The 11,323-nt window shown below is 47.8% G+C and overlaps 1 protein-coding gene across 1 annotated transcript; it reads right to left on the bottom strand.

Annotated features, from left to right (window-relative positions):
* Nucleotides 1-4,042: 4,042 nt before the first annotated feature.
* LOC138851575 (heterogeneous nuclear ribonucleoprotein 87F-like) lies at nt 4,043-4,585 on the bottom strand (the record flags this gene model as incomplete). Its single annotated transcript, XM_070080818.1, has 2 exons — nt 4,342-4,585; nt 4,043-4,311 (listed from the first exon to the last, which is right to left on the bottom strand). Coding segments are annotated over exons 1-2 (513 nt in total), but the record flags the coding sequence as incomplete, so codon positions are not given.
* Nucleotides 4,586-11,323: the final 6,738 nt, after the last annotated feature.

Genomic DNA, 11,323 nt, shown 5'->3' with positions numbered 1-11,323 from the left:
CCATACCCATCCTGTGGGGGTAGTCAAAAGATTACAGAGGTACATAATGGGTCCAGGGACTGGGCCCCAAAGTTATGATAGCTGAACTAGTTACAAAGGTAATAAACTCCAGGTGGATCTGGTCACAATCATGGCAAGTTACGAAGGTAATGAACTCCAGGTAGATCTGGTCACAATCCTGGCAAGTTACAAAGGTAATGAATCAGCCTCACTCCTATACATGGTTACAATCATGAACAAATTACAAAGTAAGGAGCCACTGATACGTCCACACCCAGTCATGAGCGCTCGCACACACATACACACACGAGGGCGCACGCACAGACACATGCACATGAGCGTACAAACATATACATACACACAAGCACACACACACACACACACACACACACACACACACACACACACACACACACAAACACACAAACACACACGTGGGAATGCTTTATTTAGAGCATTTATGGATGACAGCTCTCAACTGTCATCCATAAATGCTGTCAACTCATTAAGTATAAATTTTGGCATGCGTGTGTCAAAAGCCAGACACAGGTATGGTAAGATTGTGGACAGTGGAGTCAGAGTGCACATGCTGTGGATTCCATCTCACATTGGTCTTCAGATGCATGATATAACTGATAAATTGGCTGAGCTGTATGCTTTCAATGAGGGAGTAGATTACAATCTTGGCTTGTCAGAATGACTTCGTGAGTATACAAATCTGTAGTGGAGGGAAGGCGGGGTAGGGGTCGGCCCAGAAAAGGTTGGAGGGAGGGGGTAAAGGAGGTTTCGTGGGCAAGGGGCTTGGACTTCCAGCAAGCGTGCGTGAGTGTGTTAGATAGGAGTGAATGGAGATGAATGTTTTTTGGGACCTGACGAGCTGTTGGAGTGTGAACAGGGTAATATTTAGTGACAGGATTCAGGGAACCGGGCAGGCCCAACTTGAGTCCTGGAGATGGGAAGTACAGTGTCTGCACTCTGAAGGAGGGGTGTTAATGTTGCAGTTTTATAAGTGCAGTGTAAGGGTGTCTCTGGCAAGACAGTGCTGTAGTGAATGATGATGAAATTTTTTCTTTCTCGGGCCACCCTGCCTTGGTGGGAGACGGTCGGTGTGGTATTAATAAAAAATTATTCTAATTATTATTATTATTATTATTATTATTATTATTATTATTATTATTATTATTATTATTATTATTATTATTAATTCAACAAATTGGCTGTATCCCACCGAGACAAGGCGCCCTAAAAGAAAAAAAAAACAAAAGTTTCTTGTAATGTATACAGGAGAAGGGGTTAGTAGCCCCTTGCTACTGGCATTTTAGTCGCCTCTTACGACACGCATGACTTACGGAGGAAGAGTTCTATTCCACTTGCCCATGGAAATAAGAGGAAATAAAAAGAAAACAACTAGTAAGAAAATAGAAGAAAACCTAGAGGGGTGTGTATACATATGCTTGTACATGTATGTGTAGTGTGACCTAAATGTAAGTAGAAGTAGCAAGACGTACCTGTAATCTTTCATGTTTATGAGATTGATAAAAACACCAACAATCCTACCTTCATCTAAAACAATTACAGACTTTTGTTTTACACTCACTTGGCAGGGCGGTAGTACTTCCCTGGGTGGTTGCTGTCTACCAACCTACTACCAATTATTATTATTATTATTATTATTATTATTATTATTATTATTATTATTATTATTATTCCACTTCCTGACAACTCTACGACTGAAGAAATATTCCTAAACATCCCTTTAACTTATATGAGTTTTCAGCTTCCAGTTGTGACACCTTGTTGCTGTGTCCCATCTCTGGAACATCCTCTCTCTGTCCACTTTGTCAGTTCCTCGATATATTTTTATATGTCGTTATAATGTCTTCCCTAACCCTCTCGTCCGCCACTGTCGTCAGGCCGATTTCCCTTAACCTTATCTTCGTAGGTCATTCCCCTTAGCTTCGGAACTAGTCTTGTTCCAAACCTTTGCAATTTCTCTAATTTCTTGACGTGCTTGAGCAGGTGTGGGTTCCAAACTGGCGCTGCATACTCCAGTATGGGCCTGACGTACTCGGTGTACGGTGAACGATTCCTTACTGAAGTGTCGGAACGCTGTTCATATTTTTGCTAGGCGCCTATGTGCTGCAGCAGAAATCTAGCTGATGTGCGCCTGAGTAGCTGTGTTCGATATTATACTCACACCAAGATCCTTTTCTTTGAGTAAGGTTTGCAGTCTTTGGCCACCGAGCCCATACTCTGTCTGTGGTCTTCTCTGCCCTTCCTCGATCTTCATAACTTTGCATTTTGTAGGGTTAAATTCCAGGAGGAAGTTTCTGGACCAAGTTTGTAGCCTGTCCAGGTCCCTTTGTAGTCCTGCCTGATCTTCAGCATATTTAATTCTTCTCATTAACTTCACATCATCTGCCAACAGGGTAAATGTGAATGACATGACGGAAGTCATGTCATTAACATATACCGAAAACAGCATTGGCTCCTGTGGAACCCAGCTCGTCACAGGCGCCCACTCTGACATCTCTTCACGTACCATGACTCGTTTTTGCCTACTTGTTAGGTATTCACTGATTCATTGCAGTGCCCTTCCTGTTATACATACCTATACCTAATCATCTGTGTCGAAGGCCTTCTTGCAGTCCAACAAAATGCAATTTACCCACCCCTCTCCAGTAGGTTTGTGACACAGGATTTCCCTTCCCTGAAACCTTTGTTGGTTGTCATTTATAAGCTTTTTCTTTCTAGGTGTTCCACTAGTCTCCTCCTGATAATATTCTCCATGACTTTGTATAATATACATGTCAGTGACACTAGTATGTAGTTTAATGCCTCGTGTCTGTCTCGGTTCTTAAAAATTGAGACTACTTTTGCCATCTTCCATACCTCAGGTAGTTGCCCAAGTTTCAATGAATGTGTTGCAGATTATTGTAAGTGGCACACACAACATCTCTGCTCAAACGACCCATGGAGAAATGTCCGGTCCCACCACCTTTGCGGTATCAAGTTCACTTAGCAGCTTCTTCACGTCTTCCTCAGTTGTATTTCATCCAGCACTTGTTAGTACATCCCTTGTTGGTATGGCCCCTTATTCTGACTTCCTGGAGTCCTTTGTCTCCACAATAAATAATTCTTGAAATCTAATGTTGAGCTCCTCACATACTTCTTGGTCGTTTCTTGTGAGCTCCACACCTTCCTTCCTAAGTCTGAATACCTGGTCCTTGAATATTGTTTTCCTCCTGATGTGGCTATTCAACAGTTTTTTGTCAGACTTGACTTTCGATGCTATGTCATTTTCGTACTGCCGTTGGGCCTCCATCCTTATCTGTGCATACTCGTTTCTTTCTCTTCGACTAATCTCTCTATTTTCTTGAGTTCTTTGTCTTCTGTACTTTTTCCATTCTCTAGTGCACTTAGTTTTTGCCTATCTACACCTTTGGGTGAATAAAGGGTTCGTTTTGGTCTTCCCATTATTTCTGTTTCTCTTGAGAAAAACCTCTCCTCTGCGTTCTTGCATTTTGTTGTCACATAGTCCATCATTTTGTTTACTCTGTGTACGTCTGTACTCACCTATTTGTGGTTGCAGAGGTCGAGACTCAGCTCCTGGCCCCGCCTCTTCACTGTGTGTGTGTGTGTGTGTGTATTAAAGAAGGAACAGTGCTAAAATTTTAGCCGATACCGCTAACCAATTTTCGGCCGATTCTGATATCAATAATTTTCCTATAGTTTAATTTTAATCTGAATGACTATGCTCAATATATACAAAAATGCTTATTGCAAAATAGGAGGCTTAAATATTAAATAACTTAATTTTTTGAGAACATAATGTCAGTAGCTAATACTTGGTTATTTAACCCACAACATCTCCTTCACCTCGTCCCTCCATGTTCCCTGGACGACCTTTACCTCCTCCCTCCATGTTCCCTGGACGACCTTTACCTCCTCCCTCCATGTTCCCTGGACGACCTTTACCTCCTCCCTCCATGTTCCCTGGACGACCTTTACCTCCTCCCTCCATGTTCCCTGGACGACCTTTACCTCCTCCCTCCATGTTCCCTGGACGACCTTTACCTCCTCCCTCCATGTTCCCTGGACGACCTTCACCTCCTCCCTCCATGTTCCCTGGACGACCTTTACCTCCTCCCTCCATGTTCCCTGGACGACCTTTACCTCCTCCCTCCATGTTCCCTGGACGACCTTTACCTCCTCCCTCCATGTTCCCTGGACGACCTTTACCTCCTCCCTCCATGTTCCCTGGACGACCTTTACCTCCTCCCTCCATGTTCCCTGGACGACCTTTACCTCCTTCCTCCATGTTCCCTGGACGACCTTTACCTCCTTCCTCCATGTTCCCTGGACGACCTTTACCTCCTCCCTCCATGTTCCCTGGACGACCTTTACCTCCTCCCTCCATGTTCCCTGGACGACCTTCACCTCCTCCCTCCATGTTCCCTGGACGACCTTTACCTCCTCCCTCCATGTTCCCTGGACGACCTTTACCTCCTCCCTCCATGTTCCCTGGACGACCTTTACCTCCTCCCTCCATGTTCCCTGGACGACCTTTACCTCCTCCCTCCATGTTCCTTGGACGACCTTTACCTCCTCCCTCCATGTTCCCTGGACGACCTTTACCTCCTCCCTCCATGTTCCCTGGACGACATTTACCTCCTCCCTCCATGTTCCCTGGACGACCTTTACCTCCTCCCTCCATGTTCCCTGGACGACCTTCACCTCGTCCCTCCATGTTCCCTGGACGACCTTTACCTCCTCCCTCCATGTTCCCTGGACGACCTTTACCTCCTCCCTCCATGTTCCCTGGACGACCTTCACCTCCTCCCTCCATGTTCCCTGGACGACCTTTACCTCCTCCCTCCATGTTCCCTGGACGACCTTCACCTCGTCCCTCCATGTTCCCTGGACGACCTTTACCTCCTCCCTCCATGTTCCCTGGACGACCTTTACCTCCTCCCTCCATGTTCCCTGGACGACCTTTACCTCCTCCCTCCATGTTCCCTGGACGACCTTTACCTCCTCCCTCCATGTTCCCTGGACGACCTTTACCTCCTCCCTCCATGTTCCCTGGACGACCTTCACCTCGTCCCTCCATGTTCCCTGGACGACCTTTACCTCCTCCCTCCATGTTCCCTGGACGACCTTTACCTCCTCCCTCCATGTTCCCTGGACGACCTTCACCTCGTCCCTCCATGTTCCCTGGACGACATTCACCTCCTCCCTCCATGTTCCCTGGACGACCTTTACCTCCTCCCTCCATGTTCCCTGGACGACCTTTACCTCCTCCCTCCATGTTCCCTGGACGACCTTTACCTCCTCCCTCCATGTTCCCTGGACGACCTTTACCTCCTTCCTCCATGTTCCCTGGACGACCTTTACCTCCTCCCTCCATATTCCCTGGACGACCTTTACCTCCTCCCTCCATGTTCCCTGGACGACCTTTACCTCCTTCCTCCATGTTCCCTGGACGACCTTTACCTCCTCCCTCCATGTTCCCTGGACGACCTTCACCTCGTCCCTCCATGTTCCCTGGACGACCTTCACCTCGTCCCTCCATGTTCCCTGGACGACCTTTACCTCCTCCCTCCATGTTCCCTGGACGACCTTTACCTCCTCCCTCCATGTTCCCTGGACGACCTTTACCTCCTCCCTCCATGTTCCCTGGACGACCTTCACCTCGTCCCTACATGTTCCCTGGACGACCTTTACCTCCTCCCTCCATGTTCCCTGGACGACCTTTACCTCCTCCCTCCATGTTCCCTGGACGACCTTTACCTCCTCCCTCCATGTTCCCTGGACGACCTTTACCTCCTTCCTCCATGTTCCCTGGACGACCTTTACCTCCTCCCTCCATGTTCCCTGGACGACCTTTACCTCCTCCCTCCATGTTCCCTGGACGACCTTTACCTCCTCCCTCCATGTTCCCTGGACGACCTTTACCTCCTTCCTCCATGTTCCCTGGACGACCTTTACCTCCTCCCTCCATGTTCCCTGGACGACCTTTACCTCCTCCTTCCATGTTCCCTGGACGACCTTTACCTCCTCCCTCCATGTTCCCTGGACGACCTTTACCTCCTCCCTCCATGTTCCCTGGACGACCTTTACCTCCTTCCTCCATGTTCCCTGGACGACCTTTACCTACTCCCTCCATGTTCCCTGGACGACCTTTACCTCCTCCCTCCATGTTCCCTGGACGACCTTTACCTCCTCCCTCCATGTTCCCTGGACGACCTTCACCTCGTCCCTCCATGTTCCCTGGATGACCTTTACCTCCTCCCTCCATGTTCCCTGGACGACCTTCACCTCCTCCCTCCATGTTCCCTGGACGACCTTCACCTCCTCCCTCCATGTTCCCTGGACGACCTTCACCTCCTCCCTCCATGTTCCCTGGACGACCTTTACCTCCTCCCTCCATGTTCCCTGGACGACCTTCACCTCCTCCCTCCATGTTCCCTGGACGACCTTTACCTCCTCCCTCCATGTTCCCTGGACGACCTTTACCTCCTCCCTCCATGTTCCCTGGACGACCTTTACCTCCTTCCTCCATGTTCCCTGGACGACCTTTACCTCCTACCTCCATGTTCCCTGGACGACCTTTACCTCCTCCCTCCATGTTCCCTGGACGACCTTTACCTCCTCCCTCCATGTTCCCTGGACGACCTTTACCTCCTACCTCCATGTTCCCTGGACGACCTTCACCTCCTCCCTCCATGTTCCCTGGACGACCTTCACCTCCTCCCTCCATGTTCCCTGGACGACCTTTACCTCCTCCCTCTATGTTCCCTGGACGACCTTCACCTCCTCCCTCCATGTTCCCTGGACGACCTTCACCTCCTCCCTCCATGTTCCCTGGACGACCTTTACCCCGCCTTACTTTACTACAGATTTAAACGCCCATCAAGAAATACTATTTTGCTCCCTTTTCTTTGTATACCTGAAGTATACCTGGAGAGGGTTTCGGGGGTCAACGCTCCCGTGGCTCGGTCTGAGACCAGGCCTCAGGGTGGATCAAGGTCTGATCAACCAGGCTGTTACTGCTGGCCGCACGCAAGATGACGTACGAACCATAACCTGGTTGGTCAGGTACTGACTTTAGGTGCCTGTCCAGTGCCTTCTTGAAGACAGCCAGAGGTCTATTGGTAATTATTTTTATGTGTACTGGTAGGCAGTTGAACAGTCTTGGTCCCCGGACACTTATTGTGTTGTCTCTCAGCTTACTCGTGGCGCCTCTGCTTTTCATTGGGGGAATGTTGCATCTCCTGCCGATTGTTTGGCTTTCATTGGGAGTGATTTCCGTGTGTAAGTTCGGTACTAATCCCTCTAGGATTTTCCTAGTGAATATCAAGTGAATATCAACGTTTCTATGATGGCCTAATTGCAATCATAACTGCATTAAAGTACGTAGAACCCAGCATAACCCAAGATAAACAAAAGTGATACGTACAAACCGAAAAATTACCGAGTGAAGCGAAGACTGCCCCACAAACTCCAAACACAGCCCCGCTGCCAAACGACTACCTACTCCAAGCTCTTAACTAATTTAGTTTCTTCATCTAACCACTGCAACTCCTGTACTACTACGAGACCAACTCATAGAAGAAACAGCACTAAGAACAGCAAGGCAGCACCTAGAAATCGACTATTCCATAAGATGACCCAGCAGGACGCCGGTGCCCCATCCTCACCACCCTGAGTGACACATCAACAACAACAAACATGGCCGACTCCCCCTCACCCACCAACCCAGGCGACTCGACCTCAACAACACCAACCGTGACTGACTCCCTCTCTTCCTCTACTACCTTCATAGGATTTAACCCATCTGATATGCTCCCAGGTATGACTAATGATCCTGACACTCTAAAGAATTACATCACCACCCTAACGGCGGATAACTTGAATCTTCGTGCTGAAAGTACGTCTCTCCGTCCAACAATAACAAACCATGAATCTAAGTTATTTCACCTTGAGAATAAGATCAACAGCCTTGAGCAACAGCTAACATCAACTGGCACGACTGATTTTGGCAAGACCCTCCAATCAGCCAAAGCCAGTCACACAGATCAAATAGCTTCCCTAAACACGACGATTGAAGATGCTGACAAGGACTGGAAAATAAACATGGATACCTAACTGAACAATTATTTTGCTTACCAAGATGACAAGGCAGAAGAGCAAGATAAGCTAGCCGATGCAGTAGTAATTAACAGTCCACTCTTTCCTAGTGAATTAAACCATACCAACTGCAAAGCTACAACTCTCCAGATCATACGCGACCACCTACCGGTTAATGTGCCAGTGTCAGAAATTAAAGAATCGCGGTTACTAGGGAACCAAGGGAGAAAAAATGTTATCCTCAGATTTCACACAGAAGACAGAAAAAAAGATCTAATAAGTTCATCTATTAAAGCAAAAAAAGATATATACATAGATTAGAGTCTCACAAGAAAACGACAGAACCTCCTGTACAGAGTGAGAAAACTGAAACGTGAGAATAATGATAAAATTCACCAGTGCTTTGCACGTGATGGACAAATTCTAGTAAGACAAACAAATGTAGGCTGTGTGTACTATATTCAAAATGAAAATGAACTAGCGAACTTCCTTCATGATGCAAACATTAGAGAGTCTGACTGATATTAGTGACCAAATCATTGTACTACGTTAGTGCATGTTATTATGCCATCCTGGATAGTATTTACTACCTCATTATCCCATGTGTCCCACACAGTTCCTTGTGTGACCCAATTTGTGGTATCTTCCCAGATTTCCCTTTCACAATTTATTACTTGTTAATAAGATACTTACTTTTTAATAATATCTATATTACCATTTATTCTTACTTAAACACTGCTTTAATTTTTCTATAATCTTACCAAATTTTCCCTTTGCCCCTAAACTATAAGTAACAAACTAGTGTATGTTCCTACTACACTACTGTGCAATTCTTTGTACCATCTTCCACTAGCTAGTATCAACTACCTCAAATAATATTTCTTTACTGATATTAATTGCTCAAATTATTATTATTATTATTAAAGATTCGCCGGTATTCTCCCGGCCCGGGCTTTTTCCAAGTGGTGGCCCGGCCTTGGCTCCCTCTTTAGGGAGTGTCTGAGACTAAGTCTCCCATGGGAGGAGGCACAAGTACCTCCTCATCTTTGGGACCAACTGTCCCCAGGCTTAGCCACAATCTAGGCCTCTCTGGTGCTATTGACTACCTCAGGTGCTACTGACTACCTCAGGTGCTACTGACTACCTCAGGTGCTACTGACTACCTCAGGTGCTACTGACTACCTCAGGTGCTACTGACTACCTCAGGTGCTACTGACTACCTCAGGTGCTACTGACTACCTCAGGTGCTACTGACTACCTCAGGTGCTATTGACTACCTCAGGTGCTACTGACTACCTCAGGTGCTACTGGCTACCTCAGGTGCTATTGACTACCTAAGATGCTACTAACTACCTCAGGTGCTATTGACTACCTCAGGTGCTATTGACTACCTCAGGTGCTACTGACTACCTCAGGTGCTATTGACTACCTCAGGTGCTACTGACTACCTCAGGTGCTATTGACTACCTCAGGTGCTATTGACTACCTCAGGTGCTATTGACTACGTTAGGTACTACTGACTTACTCAGGTGCTACTGACTACCTCAGGTTCTATTGACTACCTCAGGTGCTACTGACTACCTCAGGTGCTACTGACTACCTCAGGTGCTACTGTCTACCTCAGGTGCTACTGACTACCTCAGGTGCTATTGACTACCTCAGGTGTTACTCACTACGTCAGGTGCTACTGACTACCTCTGGTGCCACTGACTACCTCAGGTGCTACTGGCTACCTCAGGTGCTACTGGCTACCTCAGGTGCTACTGACTACCTCAGGTGCTGTTGACTACCTCAGGTGCTATTGACTACCTCAGGTGCTACTGACTACCTCAGGTGCTACTGACTACCTCAGGTGCTACTGACTACCTCAGGTGCTACTGACTACCTCAGGTGCTACTGACTACCTCAGGTGCTACTGACTACCTCAGACTACCTCAGGTGCTACTGACTACCTCAGGTGCTACTGACTACCTCAGGTGCTACTGACTACCTCAGGTGCTATTGACTACCTCAGGTGCTACTGACTACCTCAGGTGCTACTGACTACCTCAGGTGCTACTGACTACCTCAGGTGCTACTGACTACCTCAGGTGCTACTGACTACCTCAGGTGCTATTGACTACCTCAGGTGCTACCTCAGGTGACTACCTCAGGTGCTAATGACTACCTCAGGTGCTATTGACTACCTCAGGTGCTTCTGGCTACCTCAGGTGCTACTGACTACCTCAGGTGCTGTTGACTACCTCAGGTGCTACTACCTCAGGTGCTACTGACTACCTCAGGTGCTACTGACTACTAGGTGCTACTCTACCTCAGGTGCTACTGACTACCTCAGGTGCTACTGACTACCTCAGACTACCTCAGGTGCTACTGACTACCTCAGGTGCTAGTGACTACCTCAGGTGCTCATGTCTACCTCAGGTGCTATTGACTACCTCAGGTGCTAATGACTACCTCAGGTGCTACTGACTACCTCAGGTGCTACTACTACTCAGGTGCTACTAACTACCTCAGGTGCTACTGACTACCTCAGGTGCTATTGACTACCTCAGGTGCTACTGACTACCTCAGGTGCTACTACTACCTCAGGTGCTACTGACTGCCTCTATTGGGTGCTACTGACTACCTCAGGTGCTACTGACTACCTCAGGTGCTATTGACTACCTCAGGTGCTACTGGCTACCTCAGGTGGCTACCTCAGGTGCTACTGACTACCTCAGGTGCTACTGACTACCTCAGGTACTATTGGCTACCTCAGGTGCTATTGACTACCTCAGGTGCTACTGACTACCTCAGGTGCTACTACCTCAGGTGCTGCTGACTACCAGGTCTTCTGGCTACCTCAGGTGCTACTACCTCAGACTGTCTACCTCAGGTGCTACTGACTACCTCAGGTACCTCAGGTGCTATTGACTACCTCAGGTGCTACTGACTACCTCAGGTGCTACTGACTACCTCAGGTGCTATTGACTACCTCAGGTGCTACTACCTCAGACTACCTCAGGTGCTACTGACTACCTCAGGTGCTACTGACTACCTCAGGTGCTACTGACTACCTCAGGTGCTACTGACTACCTCAGGTGCTACTGACTACCTCAGGTGCTACTGACTACCTCAGGTACTACCTCAGGTGCTATTGACTACCTCAGGTGCTACTGACTACCTCAGGTGGTATTGACTACCTCAGGTG

Source organism: Cherax quadricarinatus, unplaced genomic scaffold (assembly GCF_038502225.1).
Source record: "Cherax quadricarinatus isolate ZL_2023a unplaced genomic scaffold, ASM3850222v1 Contig1049, whole genome shotgun sequence".
Lineage (NCBI taxonomy): Eukaryota > Metazoa > Arthropoda > Malacostraca > Decapoda > Parastacidae > Cherax > Cherax quadricarinatus.
Note: the sequence above shows the minus strand (reverse complement) of the source record. Positions and strands in the feature narration are given on the sequence as shown.